This window comes from Bubalus bubalis, chromosome 3 (genome assembly GCF_019923935.1).
Source record: "Bubalus bubalis isolate 160015118507 breed Murrah chromosome 3, NDDB_SH_1, whole genome shotgun sequence".
Taxonomy (NCBI): Eukaryota; Metazoa; Chordata; class Mammalia; order Artiodactyla; family Bovidae; genus Bubalus; species Bubalus bubalis.
Window position 1 is genome coordinate 51095005 of NC_059159.1, and position 16929 is coordinate 51111933.

Sequence of the window (16929 nt, forward strand, 5' to 3'; positions counted from 1 at the left end):
AAACATGGTAATTTCCCAGAGTGATTTGTCATGAAAGTGGTTGAATTTTGTCAGATGGCTTTTTCCGCACTGATTGAAATCATCATGTGGTTTTTGTTTTTCAGTTTGTTAATGTGATATGTATTACATTGATTGATTTTTGTATGTTGAACCATCCTTGTATTCCAAGTATAAACCTCACTTTTCTTGGTGTATAATCCTTTTAATATGTTGAATTTGGTTTGATCCCATTTTCTTTTAGATGACTGCATCATTATTCTTCAGGGATATTGATTTGTAGTTTCCTTTTTGCCTTTTGGTATCAGGGCAATGAGGGCCTCATAGAAATATCTTATAATCCATTTTATGTCTGTAACATCAGTTTTAATGGCTCCTCTTTCATTTCTAATTTTAACTATTTGAATTTTCTCTCTTGTTTTTGTTAATCTAGTTAAGGGTTTGCCAATTTTGTCTTTTTTTTTTAAGAAAGCAAGCTCTTAGGGACAAACTTAACCAAGGAGATGAGAGACTTTACGTTGTTACAAGACATGAAAGGCATCTTTCAGATACAGAAAAGTGGAAAGACATCTCATGCTTGTGGATTTTAAGACTTAATGTTCTTAAAATATCCATAGTACCCAATGTGACATTAAATGCAGTACCTATCAAAGGCTCTATGACATTTTGTGGTAGTAGTAGAGAAAACAATACTTATGGAATCTGAAGGGACCCTGAAAAGCTGAAACAATTTTGGGGTAAAAAAATACTGCTGCTCCTGCTGCTGCTAAGTCGCTTCAGTCATGTCTGACTCTGTGCGACCCCATAGACCGTAGCCCACCAGGCTTCCCCGTCCCTGGGATTCTCCAGGCAAGAACATTGGAGTGGGTTGCCATTTCCTTCTCCAATGCAGGAAAGTGAAAAGTGAAAGTGAAGTCGCTGCGTCGTGTCCGACTCTAGCGACCCCATAGACTGCAGCCTACCAGGCTCCTCTGTCCATGGGATTTTCTAGGCAAAAGTACTGGAGTAGGGTGCCATTGCCTTCTTTGAAAAAAAAAAAAAAAAACAAACAAACACTGCCTCACTTCAAATCATATTACAAAGCAATAGTAATTAAGATGATGTGATACTGGCATAAAGATAGATATGCAGACCAATGGAAAAGAGTTAGAAAATGTGAAAATAAACCCATGCATATACATCCAAAATATTTTTGACAAGGTTGAAAAAAAATACACAGTGGGGAAACACTGTCAACAAATGAGGTTGGGAAAACTGGATAGCTAATGCAAAAGAATGAAGCTGGGCCCTTACCTTATACCATATACAAAAATGATTTTAGATTCAACCATGAGACTGGAAACTATTAAACTCCTGCAAGAAGACATAGGAGAAAATCTTTAGTACACTGGATCGAGCAATGATTTCTTGCATATAATGCCAAAAGCACAGGTAACAAAGTGAAAAATAGACAAATGGAACTACATCAAACCTTAAAAGTTCTGTGCCTAAAAGGAAATAACCAGCCATGTGAAAGGGCAACCTATGGGGTAGAAGAAAATCATTGTAAATCATATATCTGATAAGGAGTTAATATATAGTATAAATAAGGAATTTCTACAACTCAACAATTAAAATTAACAAATGAGCATAGGACTTGAATCAAGACACTTCTCCAAAGAAGATGTAGGCATGTCTAATAAACATATGAAGAAATGCTCAGAATCACTAATCATTAGTGAATCAAAACCATAGTGAAGTATCACCTCCCGCCTATCAGGTGATGACCACTAGTAACAGAACAGAAAATAACTGTTGTCAAACATGGGGAAAAGTTGGCACCCTTGGGAACTTTTGGTGGGAATACACAATGATATAGCCATTATGGAAATCAGCTTGAAAATTTCTAAAAAAATTGAAAATAGAGTTACTATGTGATCCAGTCATCCTACTTCTGCCTTTATATGCAAAATAATTGAAAGCAGGATCTTGAAGCGATATTTACACACCCATGTTCATTGTAGCATTATTCACAGTACCCAGGAGGTAGAAGCTATCCAGATGTCCACCACCAGGTAAATGGATAAAGAGAAATGTATACACACACACGCGTGCACACACACACACACACACATGCACACAGTGTAATAACATTACACAACCTTTAAAAAGAAGGAAATCTTTTCACATGTTACGGTGTTGATAAACTTTGAGGCCATTGTGCTAAGGGAAATAAGCCAGTCACAAAAGTACAAACACTAAATTCTTCCTTTTATTTTGAATTTCTAAAATAGTCAAAGCATAAAAACAAAGTTGAAAGGTGGTCACTAAGGGTGGGAGGAGGGAAAAAGAAGACTTAGTGTTTAGTGGGTATAGAATTTAAGTTTTGCAAGGTGAAAGAGTTCTAGAAATCTGTTAACAATGTGAATATATTTAACGGTACTGAACTGAATACTTAAAAATGGTTATAGTGGTAATAAAAACAAGACCTGTAGACAAAAATTTGACAGTCTGCAGCTTGACTGAATTGCAGGTTCTAGCCAGAACAATAAGGCAAGAAAATTAAGATAGGAAATTAAGATAGGAATTAAGATAGGAAAAGGATGACAAAAAAGGCATTCCTATAAAATGGATTGTTGTAACAGTTACAGTACTATATAAAAATATTGAATTGTAAACATAAAATAAGTAGTTTTTATGTAAATGATACCTCTGTAAACCTTTTTAAGTCTAAAAGAAAAATTAACCTTGCCAGTGTAGGACTACTTCCTGGATTGCTTCAGGTAAATTCTTTGAATATCATGATCCAATATTGGTATAGTAGGCGTTCCCTTTGTAACATTAGATATGTAAAAGTTTTAATTTCTTGAGCTAATTGCTTGCTTTGCAAAATGAATACATGCTGTTTTAAAACTTTTTTCCCTAGGGATAATTGAATAGTACACTCTCAATAGGCAGATTGTATGGAATGTAAATTGTATTTCAGTATGCTTATAAGAAAATGAAGGGGAATGAATTTGACATACCAAACTGCCTGTTCTACTGGTAGTGTTTTCAAAGAAGTGTTGTGTCCGTCTAAAAACTAGAGGTTAAAGACCACAGTGTTTGTACTTTAAGTATAAAATATTTGGTCATTCCCCTAAATATATATATGTGCCTGTTTGTTTGTATTTAACTTATGGTGTTTTTTTTTTTTTTTTTTTTTTTTTTTGCTGTTCTGTTCCAGTCATGGGCAAGAGTTTTTCAGCAGGCCATAACACAATAAGAACTCCTATTTCTATTTTTAGATAAAGCTGTGTAGAGCTGATTTTAGGCTTTTCATTTTTTCTGAACTGAAGCTTCAAGAAATCAGTGTCATCTGCAGTCAGGTCAACCAGTTGTGTTTAGAGGTTATGTGATTGATTCACTGGGGGCAATTTACGTCTTTTCCCAATTTCTGAAGTGGCATTCTCACCTTGTATCATGAAGAATAATCTTCAAATGTAGCGGAAGCCTGTTACTTGGTCAGGGATGTAGTGGTGTTGTGTATCTTCAAGGTCAGTAATTGGTTAACTTCCATTTGCCTTCTTCCTTTCTGTAAAGGTGCTTGTGAGCGAGGATTCGGACAGTGATGGCATCGTGGCCCATTTCCCTGCTCATGAAAAACCAGTGTGCTGTATGGCTTTTAATACAAGTGGTATGTCCTTCCCCTCACCCTTATTTATATTATGAGTTTTCGATCCAATTTTTTGGAAATAGAAAATATGAAATATATGTGTTAGGGTATATGACCTCAGTAAGTAGTTTTCAGTGATTATTGAATGGATGAATTTATAATAAAAATTTAGAAACCCTATAAAGGTTAATTTTACTGAGTAAAGTTGTGATTGAGTGGTAAAGATAAATAGTAGATGTAGAATAGTACATAAACAGTGCTGTTGAATTACATTTATTTCTGTGTTATAAGGCAAGGACTTTAATATTCAAAACTACTTATGTATGTGAATGGCATTTTCTTTGTAACTGCATGTTCCTTTTAAACAGTACAGTGACAGATGTCATGTTGATTAAACAAGTCTTCCCATTTTATATAATGTGTGTGTATGTATTTTGCTGAAATGTTTGAATGTAAGTTACATATGTGATGACATTTTACCAACTACAAATTAAGCATACATTTTCTAAGAGTAAGGTCCTTCTTGTACTTTGTAACCAAATAGTATATTATATGGAGAAGGCCCTGGCACCCCACTCCAGTACTCTTGCCTGGAAACTCGCATGGACGGAGGACCTGGTAGGCTGCAGTCCATGGGGTCGCTAAGAGTCGGACACGACTGAGCGACTTCCCTTTCACTTTTCACTTTCATGCATTGGAGAAGGAAATGGCAACCCACTCCAGTGTTCTTGCCTGGAGAATCCCAGGGATGGCGGAGCCTGGTGGGCTACCATCTATGGGGTCGCACAGAGTTGGACACGACTGAAGTGACTTAGCAGCAGCAGTATATTATATTCAGAAAAGTAATAGATTGTATTATCTAAAATCCAAGTCATAATTTCAAATTTCCCAACTGTCTCAAAAATGAGTTCTCTAACTGATTCAAATCAAGATCTAATTAAAGTTCACTCCTTATGTTTTATGTCTCTTTGTGAGTGAGTGAGTGAAGTCACTCAGTCGTGTCCGACTCTTTGTGACCCCACAGACAGTAGCCTACCAGACTCCTCCATCCATGGAATTTTCCAGGCAAGAATACTGGAGTGGGTTGCCATTTCCTTCTCCAGTTTATGTCTCTTTAGCTCTTTTTAATCCAGTTTATAGCTTTCACTTTTTCCCCCCTAACTTGCAATGTCCAGACTAGTTACCTTGTCCAAATTCTGCGTTTGTCATGTATATTTTCTTTATAATAATGTTTTCCTTTTTTTCCTTAAAGGCTTTTAAATACATTCAGGCCTGAAGATTATTTTTTTCAAACTTCCTACATATTGCTGTCTGCATCACTTCATCCTAGCAGGGGATACATTATATCAGGCTGTCTTGTCATTTATAATACTACGTTTAATCACATGAGTAAGTTAGTGACCATCAAATGTCTGCATTTTGAAAATAGATTCTCTTGTGGAGATTAGCAAGTGCAGAGTGTTACTTTGGCCTCATTTCTTGCTTTTTTATTTATTTATTTTTTTATAATTTATTTAATTTTTGGCTGTGTTGAGCCTTCGTTGCTGCACAGGCTCTTCTCTAGTTGCAGTGGGTAGGGGCTACTCTCGAGGTGTGGTGCGCGGGTTTCTCATTGCAGTGGCTTCTCTTGTTGCAGAGTACGGGCTCTAGGGCACGTGGACTTCAGTAGTTGCGATTCCCAGGCTCTGGAACACAGGCTCAATAGTTGTGGTGCACTGGCTTAGTTGCTCTGTGGCACGTGGGATCTTCCCAAACCAGGTATCGAACCTGTGTCTCCTGTATCGTCAGGTGGATTCTTTACCATGGAACCAGCAGGGAACCCTTGGTCTCATTTCTGAAACAAGTTTTTACTAAATAGTTTTGTCATTATACATTGAAGGCTATAGAATGGTGGTTTTTCTATCATATTTTCAGCATTGATTAACTTCTGTTAACTCTGTATAAAGAAAGAGTTTTCTCTCATTAACTAGAAATGAGCCACAGTTTTCCTGGATGTAAAAGGCAGGGTAAATATGTAATGCTTCCTCTTTAATTACCAATTTTCATAGTTAGGAATTGGTTTAATACTTCCAGTGGTGAAATCCTGTGGACTTATTTCAAAAATACTTTGATTATGAATAAAAGATAAAATTGCTCTGATGCTTTCAGAGCTTAAATAGTCTTCATTAGTTTGTGGACTTTTCCTTGCTTGGTGGGTCTGAGGAGACTGCCATTTCTTATTCTGCAGAATATTAGTTAAAACTAATGGAAAGACCCATCTTTCTCCTTCTTCTTTTCATCTTCAGATCAAGAATGATCATAAGAGGATAATAAAAGTATTTGAGTAATCTTCCTCCTCTTAATTACTCATTTTCAATAGAGGAAGATTTTGTAGTAATTGTTGGTCAGTGGATAGATTTAATTAATGAAGACAGATTTATTGAAATGCTCTGAATGTTGTGGGATTTAAGTTGAATTTGAAGAAACAATCTGGAAGTTATGTCACTTATAGTACTCTTCTTAGAGTAACCAGTATGACTCACTTTTGATAGTCCATCTGTTATGTCAGATCTGTTATGTCAGATCTCCTTTGTGTTAATATGTGTTTCATATGGCCAGAGTTGGGATGCTTCAGACATTTGAAGCTGTATTTTTTCCTGTCTGTGAATCTCCATTGTTATAAAAACAACTTACATAACTTAAAGGATATTGTAGTTACCTCTGTTGTCATGTAGCAGTCAGTTCTAGAAGACCATAAATTTCTGTGATTTCATAGTTTTGTTTACATTTGCCACTTGATTTATGTTTTAACTCCCAAATTTATGTTTTAATGGAAAGATTAAAGTTGTTTATGTTTATACTTAAAATTTTATTTTTTTTATTGAGGTATAGTTGATTTACAGTGTGTCAGGTACACAGAAAAATGACTCAGTTGTATAATATATATATTCTCTTTCAGCTTCTAGTGTAGGTTACAAGATACTGAATGTAATTCCCTGTGCTGTGTAGTAGGTTCTGTACTTTGGTGTGTTCCCAGCATGTTAATTGTATAACTGTATAATTTATCTTGCAGTAATAATTTCTTTAAATATTATTTTGCTAGCCTGTCTGTTCCACTTTACATTAGGATTCACTCTTGGTCTTATACATTCAAGGTTTTGACAAATAGATAATGGCATGTATCCACCATTATAAGGACTTCCCTGGTGGCTCCGTGGTAAAGAAGCCGCCTACCAATGTAGGAGACGTGGGTTCGCTCCCTGGGTTGGGAAGATCGCCTGGAGAAGGAAATTGCAACCCACCCTAGTACTGGTTTTACCTGGGAATTATACGGACAGAGGAGCCTGGTGGGCAGGAGTCCATTGGGTCGCAAAGAGCTGGACATGACTTAGTGACTAAACAATGACATCAGCAGCAACCCATCACAGCAGTGCTATACAGAATAGTTTGAACAGTCAAACAAAGTCCCTGTTGCTCTGCCTGTTCATTCCTCATTCTCTCAAGTCCTGACAACCACCGATCTTTCTTCTCTTTCCATAGTTTCAGAATGTCATACAGTTGGAATGTTACATAGTTCGCCATTTAACATTGGCTTCTTTCACTTACTAATATGCCTTCAAGTCTCCCATGTCTCTTCATGCCTACATTGCTCATTTCTTTTTAGCATTGAATAATATTCTATTGTATCATACTTTGTTTGTCATCTGTATATATTATTTACTGAGCTGTCTGTATCTTTTGTCCATTTTTAAATTGGTTTGTTGATTTTTTGATTGATCAGTTTTAAGTGTTCTTTGTATGTTTTAGATGACAGTCCTGTATCAGATATGTGTTTTGTAAATATTTTCTCCGAGTCTGTGATTTGTCTTCTCATTCTTTTGAAGTGGTTTTCAAAGATCAAAGTATTTAACTTTAATGAAGTGCAATATCAATTATTTCTTTGATCTTTCCTCTGGTATGTAATGCTTCGACACATGTAAATCGACATTTTATACTGTTGTATCTTTATTCAGTCTCACACCGAATCTTATAATTTCTTGGAAGAAAGAGAATTTTATGAGAATTGTCAACATTTTTTAAAAATTTATTTATTTTGCTGCTCTGTGTGTTGGTTGCTGCGTGTATGCTTTCTTGAGTTGCAGAGAGTGAGGGCTCCCTTCTGGTTGTGGTTGCAGCTTCTCACTGTGGTGGCTTCTCTTGTTGAGGAGGACGGGCTCCGGGGCGTGTGGGCTTCAGTAGTTGTGGCTCACAGGCTCTAGGGTAAGACTCGGTAATTGTGGCACACAGGCATAGTTGCCCCTTGGCGTGTGGAGTCTTCCCAGACCAGGGATTAAACCCATGTTCCCTACATTAGCAGGTGAGTTCTTAACCACTGGACCACCAGGGAAGCCTTGATATTTTATGAGTTTTAGGATCTCTTACATTTCTTCTTGAATCTAAAATACAGCTTCTTAACCTGGGTCTGTGAGGTCCACGGAGAATATTTAGAGAGTATGTGAACTTAGGAAAAAAAATCACATCTTTATTTTCTTTAGTGAAAGTGATAAGTGAAAGTGTTAGTCCCTCAGTCATGTCTGACTTTTTGTGACCCCATGGACTGTAGCCCACCAGGCTTCTCTGTCCATGGCATTCTCCAGACAAGAATACTAGAGTGGGTGGCCATTCCCTTCTCTAGGAGATCTTCCCGGCCCAGGGATCCAACCCAGGTCTGCTGCACTACAGGCGAAATCTTTACTGTGTAAGCTGCTAGGGAAGCCCTCTTTTCTTTAACCTTTAATGAAAATTCTTTCACTTATCAATATGTACAATAAACTACTGAAATATTAGCTTTTTTGTGAATTTGTAATATAAATAATGGATATTTTCATATCTTTTTGATGTTATTTATATAATTCTCTAATTAATGCAATGGTTCAAAATCATGGCAGAGCCTGTATTTTAATGTATTACTATTAATAAAAAATCACATATTCTGCTGCATGTCAATTTTAATAACCCTAAGTATTTTACCTTTAAAAAATATTATTCTGAGAAAGAGGTTCTTAGGCTTCATCATATTGCTGAAAATTTTCATGGCACTAAAATGTTTATGAGCCCATTTATGCTTTCCCTTGTTTCAGCTAAACACATCGGAAGCTAGACTTCATTCGCAGTGCCTGGTTCAGTCCCTACCCATGGAGTCTGCTGGTGGAATAGGGACTTCCAAAAAAAAGAAAAAAGGAAGACAAGTCCTTTGTGGAGCAAGGACAGAATGCTAGGAGATGAATATTAACTTGGTATTTTGCTTTTGGGGAAAGTTCTTCAAAAGAAAGCCAGTTCTAAACAGGAGCCAAAAGATGGTTCGGAAATAATGATTCAGTCCCTAGTAAATAAATAAATATTTGTTGAATGAATGAGGCAAGAAAAATATGGCACGGCTGACGTAGATTTTGAAGCAAGGGCTGTGTACAGTGGGCTCGTCAGTCATTATGTGGAAGATCAATTTTTCAGTGTGTCATCATTTCTGCTCTGTATCTGCTTAAAGTTTGAATGAAATGATGGGTTCATAATTCAGCAAGCACTCGGAAAATTGGTTTACAGGATCTCCTATAGAAGCTGATAGGCACAGATTTCATGCCATTGCTTACAATTCATCTTAATTATTTATTGTTTATTTCTGAGTATTTCTGCTGCTCAGAATATGAATTTTATTGCTTGAATATGAACAAGTGTATGTATAAAATATTCAATTCTCAATGATTTGAAAGTCTTGATTTTGTTTTAGCTATTCAGTAGCTGAACAGCTTCTCAGAGAAAGGCATTGGACTCAGCTGTGACTACCTATTATCCAGCTCCTATCACTAGGTGACATTTTATTTTGCTTGTTTAATTTCTGTATCATATTTCTTGGTTTATTCTAACACTCTCAGACTGAGACATTCATATGTACAAAATATTTGAGTCAAGAGGCTTCTTTGCTATTTGTAAATACCTTAGTAGTTACTGTTTTTCCCTGTAATTATTTTTGTAACACTTAAATATTTTGGGGAGATCAGATGTATTTTCTATCAAGATTTAAGTTCTCTATAAAGAGTTGTAATGACTGAAGTGACTTAGCACACTCAGCATGGACGCACAATGGCATCTAACTTAAATCCCATGCCACACACACATTTTTTTTTAAATTAAATTGGCCGTTTCAAAATATAACTTGTAGATCCTCCAGTAACACCCCAGTTTTTCCTTACATGGATCCAATATATTTCAAAATTTATTTATATTCAGCAAGTTTTAACTGACACTCCAGTAATTCTCTATTTGGTTAAAGATTTTCTCCTTGGGTCTGCACTGTGGCCAATAACAAGAGTAGTACTTGTTGGTACTACTTAGAAAAGTATAGGGAAGTTCACTTAGAAAAGTAAGTGAAACAAAACATATAAGAAAAGTTGATTGCCTGTCTTTTGTTTGTAAATCTGATTTTCTCTAACTAGTTTACCTGTATATATCTCACTGTTAAACATTTTTATTTAGAGAGGCTATCTTTAGATCACAGAGTTACTGAAATGTCCTGGATATCAAAATCCAGGATCAAACCAGGAATGTTGTCCAACTCCTAAGAAATTCTAAAAACAATTTACATGGTGGAAAAACACTGCTAAGGAAATTAAGGAGAAAATGTAGATTGCTTGACTCGGTGGCGTGCAGTTTGGCCTTGTGTGGAACCTATTCAGAAAAGAAATTAAGGGATACCATTAAAGAGAGTTGTGAAACTTTTAGTTCAGCAGCTGTATTCAGTTTGTTTTTCAATTTCTCCTTCCCATTCTTGTTTGTTAGCTGTGACTCTGAGTCCTGAATTAAAACAAATATTTTAACGGCAACATTTATGATTTGTTTAGAAGTGCCAGAGAGACCTCGTGCTTAGATCAGGGCAGCTTCAGTAGGGGTGGTGTAAGTTTGTTGCTTTCAATTATTTAGATATGCAATGAGTAACATTTTCTAGGGAACTTATTTTTTTAATTAATAAGCTTTATTTTTTTAGAGCGCTTTTAGGTCCACAGCAAAATTGAACGGAAAGTACACAACGCGCGCATATTTCTGCCTTCCCCCTCTCTCCGCCCGCGTGCCACACCCACACACATACAGTCTCCCACACTATCCACCCTCCACCTGACAGTGATCTTATTCTTACAAGTGATGAACCCATCCTGACACACTATTATCAACCAAAGTCTATAGTTTACATTAGGGCTCACTCTTGGTGGTGTATATTCTACGGGTTCTGAGAAATGACTGTTGACATGTACCTACCATTATAGCGTCATACAGAAAAGTTTCACTGTCCTAAATGTTTCTCATGAAATTTGGGACCTCTCAGTCGTTGTTTCTTTGTCTCTTTCCCCCTCTTCTTTCCTTCTGGGACTCCCGTAGACTTACCTCCCACAGATCTCAAAGGCTCTGTTCATTTTTCTTCATTTTTTTTTTTCCTCCTCTCATTCTGGATAATTTCAGTTGATTTTTTCCTGCCATTTAAATTTTCTGTTTGGGCCCCTTTATCTAATTTTTCATTTCAGTTACTATACTTTTCAACTCCAGATTTGTGTTTGTTTATTTTTATAATGTTATCTGTCTATTGATGTCCCCTACTTGGTGAGACATTCTTCTCAAACTTCCCTTTAATCCTCTAGACATGGTTTCTCTGCATCCTCATTCTCTGCCAGCATTTGGTTATCTCATCATTTTCTATTTTATGGATCCTCTCTAACATATGTGATGTGGAAATCTTTTTTCCCAGAGAGAAGTTTTTCCTTTTATCTTTTTAATAGGGTCTTTTGCAGAGCAAACTTCTTAGCTTTTTGTCAAATACATTAAAAAAATTTTTTTAGTTGTATTTTTGTGTTCATGTCTAAGAAATGGTCACCAGTCTGGGTGGGATGCAAGGATTTTCTCCTATGTAATTTTCTAACAGGATGTTAGTTTCACATTTATATTTAAATTTATAATTTAAATATTTTTGTGTTATTTTTAATGTATAATGTATCAGGTTTAGGTCATGGTTGGTCCCTGTTTTTGCTACTTCATCATTTTTCCCAAGATATTATCCTTCTTCCTTTGAATTACTTTTGCACTTTACTAAGTAACACACTTCCATTGGCTGTTTCTGGTTTCTGTGATGAAGATGACTTCTTTTAGCATTTTCTGTCAGCATCTGTATTTTGCCCATAATTTTGAGGACTATTTCAACTAGATTTGATAGTTTAGTTTGATGGTTATTTCTTCTTTCAGCTATTGTCAGCTCTCTTTGTTCACAGCTTTTGGCGTTATTAATCTTATCCCTCTTGATTAATTGGGTACAGAGTTGTATTTTTGTGGGGGCAGTGTTCTGATTTGTTACATCAGCTCAAATGGAGCCAATGAAAATTATTTAAAGGGTTACTGAGTTGTCCTTACCCTCACCTGTTTGAACTCTTTTTCCTTCTTCTGTTCTGCTCAATGTGAGAGCAGCTACTTTTAATTGCTTTGTATTGAACTTAGTTTTTAATAGTATTTTTTATAACTTTGATTTGTTTTTTCATCAGTTTCTCATAGAGCAAGAACAACAGCCTCTTTTGATTTTATAAGTCCAGCCCAAAAGACTATTTAGTGGTCATTTGAGCATGTAAAATGCTTTCTATGATACGTGGTTTAGACAATAACCTGTGAACATGTATTAGCTCAGGCTGCCAGAAGGCAGTACCATTGACTCGGTTGCTTAAATAACAGAAATCTCTTTCCTCACAGTGTTTGAAGCTGGAAGACCAGGATCAAGGTTTGGCTGATGGTTTCTCCTGAGGTGTTTCTTCATCACTAACGAATGGCCACCTTCTTAACGTGTCCTCACATGGCCTTTCCTTGATACAAGGGAGCAGGGAGAGAGAGAAAGAAAGCTATCTCTGTGCTGTCTCTTCTTATGAGGACACTAATACTCTCACATCAGGGCTTCACCCATATGACCTCATGTAAACTTAATTACTTCCATAGATACACCACCCTCCCACACCCACTTCACGTATAGCTCCCGCCCCCAACTCCACATATAACCCCAGTAGGTTTCTGGCATTTCATTATAGGAATTTAGGGGCTCTACAGACATTTATTCTATAACCATATGTATGAGAATCATTCAGTTACGCTTGTTTTTAAAAAGTCTTATTTAATCCCAGCCCAATTCTGGGTTATTAGGTTCAACTATGATTGTTGTATCATGTTCCATGTTTACTTCCATTTTAAGATATTCAAATATTTTATAAGAAATGTTAATGATACAAACATCTTTCAACAACCTTTTTATTATTGAGTGTATTGTCTAAAAGTATTACAGCATGGCACAAGCTTACCACTTCAACTTGATCGACATGTTTCCTCCCATATTTAGCCATTCTAGTTATTTTTCAGCTCCTTAAACATGTTACATCATTTTACCTCTGCCTGGAATGTTCATTTCTATGCCTCTTGTTTATCTCTTGAAAGTGTTATTTGCTCAGTTGTGTCTGACTCTTTGGGGTTGCAAAGGAGCCACTAGGCTCCTCTGTCCATGGGATTTCCCAGGCAAGAATACTGGAGTGGGTAGCCATTCCCTTCTCCAGGGCATCTTCCCAACCCAGGGATCCTATCCGGGTTCCCCTGCATAACAGGTAGTTTCTTTACTGTCTGAGCCACCAAGGAAGCCCTAGTGTCTCTTGAGTCCCATCTTAAGTATCATTTTGGGAAAACTTACCTGACCCTATGTAAGATATCATGTCCCCCCTTCACCTGGCTACTTAATAGGGCAAGTTACTTAATCTGCTTGGATCACTCCCAGTACTTTCGTTTCCTCATCAATAAAATGAGGGCTGTACTGTCATCTAAAACAATACCTAAAATATAGTGAAACCTTAATAAATATTAACTGTTGTTTTCTTTGTTGTTAACCTCCCTCATCCTAGTTTTTAATTGATTTATACTCTATCTAGAGTATCCAGTTCTTAAAATCAGTGATAAAAAAGATAACCCAGGAGACCTCCCAGGATGGAAGGAGGCTTTACTAATAGCTCTCCTCCGCATCTGTATTGCCCACAAAGAACAGGTTGGTCTTAGTCCTTATGAGATGTTATGGGAGACCTTTTGTTTATGTCAGTGACCTCTTCCTAGATCCAGAGGTTCAGACCCTCCAGTCTTATACCATGGCCATTGGACAGTCCCAACAGGATATACGCTTGTGGAGTATGAACCAGGACCCAAAATATTCTAAGGAGTCACCACTATATGCTCCAGTGACTCAAGTCCTAATTAAAAAGTCTGGAAAGATGAGTCCCCAAAGGCTCAACTCCAGCCCACATGGAAGGGCCCCTACCCTGTAATACTTTCTACCCCCACAGCAGTCAAGGTACCAGGACATGACTCCTGGATTCACTACTCACGAGTCAAGCTACGGAAGAAAACAGAAGAGGACATTCAATACACCTGTGAGCCCCTGGGAGGTCTCAGATACCTATTCAGGACCAATGAGTGCCATTCTAATGAACACCCCCAAAATCTGGTTTCTGGGAATAAGATTTCTCAAGATATCTCTAAAGAGCCAACACAGCTTGGTAGAGATAGTACTCCAAAACGGACAGGAGATAGATCTTCTGATCCCTGAACAAGGAGTGACTTGAGCCATCCTGGCGATATGAATTTAGAATTGGCTAATAATTCCCCTAATTCCCTGGTGGCTCAGATGGTAAAGCGTCTGCCTGCAATGCGGAAGACCAGGGTTTGATCCCTGAGTCAGGAAGATCCCCTGGAGAAGGAAATGGCAACCCACTCCAGTACTCTTGCCTGGAAAATTCCATGGACGGAGGAGCCTGGTAGGCTACAGTCCATGGCGTTGCAAAGAGTCGGACATGACTGAGCAACTTCACTTCAGAGTATCCTTTCAACATGTTTTCTGTTCAGTTCAGTCGTGTTCGACTCTTTGTGACCCCATGAACCGTAGCACGCCAGGCCTCCCTGTCCATCACCAACTCCTGGAGTGCACCCAAACCCATGTCCATTGAGTCGGTGAGGCCATCCAACCATCTCATCCTCTGTCGTCCCCTTCTCCTCCTACCCTCAATCTTTGCCAGCATCAGGATCTTTTCAAATGAGTCAGCTCTTTGCATGAGGTGGCCAAAGGATTGGAGTTTCAGCTTCAAAATCAGTCCTACCAATGAACACCCGGGACTGATTTCCTTTAGTATGGACTGGTTGGATCTCCTGCAGTCCCAGGGACTCTCAAGAGTCTTTTCCAACACCACAGTTCAAAAACATCAGTTCTTCGGCGCTCAGCTTACTTTATAGTCCAACTCTCACATCCATGCATGACCACTGGAAAAACCATAGCCTTGACTAGATGGACCTTTGTTGACAAAGTAATGTCTCTGCTTTTTAATATGCTGTCTAGGTTGGTCATAATTTTCCTTCCAAGGAGTAAGTGTCTTTTAATTTCATGGCTGCAATCACCATCTGCAGTGATTTTGGAGCCCAGAAAAATAAAGTCAGCCACTGTTTCCACTGTTTCCCCATCTATTTGCCATGAAGTGATGGGACCGGATGCCATGATCTTTGTCTTCTGAATGTTGAGCTTTAAGCCACCTTTTTCACTCTCCTCTTTCACTTTCATCAAGAGGCTCTTTAGTTCTTCACTTTTTGCCATAAGGGTGGTGTTATCTGCATATCTGGGTTATTGATATTTCTCCTGGCAATCTTGATTCCAGCTTGTGCTTCTTTCAGCCCAGTGTTTCTCATGATGTACTCTGCATATAAGTTAAATAAGCAGGGTGACAATATACAGCCTTGACGTACTCCTTTTTCTATTTGGAACCCATCTGTTGTTCCATGTCCAGGTCTAACTGTTGCTTTCTGATCTGCATACAGATTTCTCAAGAGGCAGGTAAGGTGGTCTGATATTCCCATCTCGTTCAGAATTTTCTACAGTTTATTGTGATGCACACAATCAAAGGCTTTGGCATAGTCAATAAAGCAGAAATAGATGTTTTTCTGGAACTCTCTTGCCTTTTTGATGATCCAGAGGATGTTGGCAATTTGATCTCTGGTTCCTCTGGCTTTTCTAAAACCAGCTTGAACATTTGGAAGTTCACAATTCACATATTGCTGAAGCCTGGCTTGGAGAATTTTGAGCATTACTTTGCTAGCGTGTGAGATGAGTGCATTTGTGTGGTAGTTTGAGCATTCTTTGGCATTGCCTTTTTTGGATTGGAATGAAAACTTACCTTTTCCATTCCTGTGGCCACTGCTGAGTTTTCCAAATTTTTTGGCATATTGAGTGCAGCACTTTCACAGCATCATCTTTCAGGATTAGAAATAGCTCAACTGGAATTCCATCATATCCACTAGGTTTGTTCATAGTGATGCTTCCTAAGGCCCACTTGACTTCACCTTACAGGATGTCTGGCTCTAGGTGAGTGATCACACCATCATGATTATCTGGGTCGTGAAGATATTTTTGGTATAGTTCTTCTGTGTATTCTTGCCACCTCTTCTTAATATCTTCTGCTTCTGTTATATCCTTATCATTTCTGTTCTTTATTGAGCCCATCTTTGCTTGACATTTTTCCTTGGTATCTCTGATTCTTGAAGAGATCTCTAGTCTTTCCCAGTCTGTTGTTTTCCTCTATTTCTTTGCATTGATCACTGAGGAAGGCTTTCTTATCTCTACTTGCTATTATGCTTTTATTTTGTTCCCAGATATTATTAGCCTGGTAATTTTCACATAGTTGATAGTAAGTGTACATTGAGTAGTTACATTAATTAGTTGTCTTATCTGTCTTTATAATCTTAGAAGTGTTAGTTGCTCAGTGGTGTTTGACTCTTTGGGACCCCATGGATTGTAGCCCACCAGCTTCACTGTCCATGGACTTCTCTAGTTAAGGATACTGGAGTAGGTAACCATTTCCTTTTCCAGGGTATTTTCCTGACCCAGGAATCAAACCTGGGTCCCCTCGTACAGGCAGATTGTTGTTATAGTCTGAGCCACTAGGTACAGGAGGCGGTGACCAAAATCATCTCAAAGGAAAAGAAATGAAAGAAGGCAAAGTAGTTGTCTGAGGAGGCCTTGCAGATAGCTGAGAAAAGAAGAGAACTGAAAGGCAAAGGAGAAAGGGAAAAATATACCCAACTAACTGTATGTAAAGTTCAAGAGACTAGCAAGGAGAGATAAGAAAGCCTTCTTAGGTGAATAGTGCAAAGAAATAGAGGAAAACAATAGAATGGGAAAGACTAGAGATCTCTTCAAGAAAATTTGAGATACCAAAGGAGCATTTCATGCAAAAATGGGCACAATA

At 37.7% G+C, this 16929-nt stretch overlaps 1 protein-coding gene across 13 annotated transcripts in view; it reads left to right on the forward strand.

The window, feature by feature from the left end:
* The window catches only part of BCAS3 (BCAS3 microtubule associated cell migration factor), a 589835-nt gene that overhangs the window by 169145 nt on the left and 403761 nt on the right, over positions 1–16929 (forward strand). For all 13 annotated transcript variants that reach the window (XM_044939593.2, XM_044939594.2, XM_044939599.2 and 10 more), the window contains exon 13: positions 3559–3652. In XM_044939593.2, coding sequence (XP_044795528.2) covers positions 3559–3652 — 94 coding nt within the window. The remainder of the gene's footprint in view (positions 1–3558; positions 3653–16929) is intronic.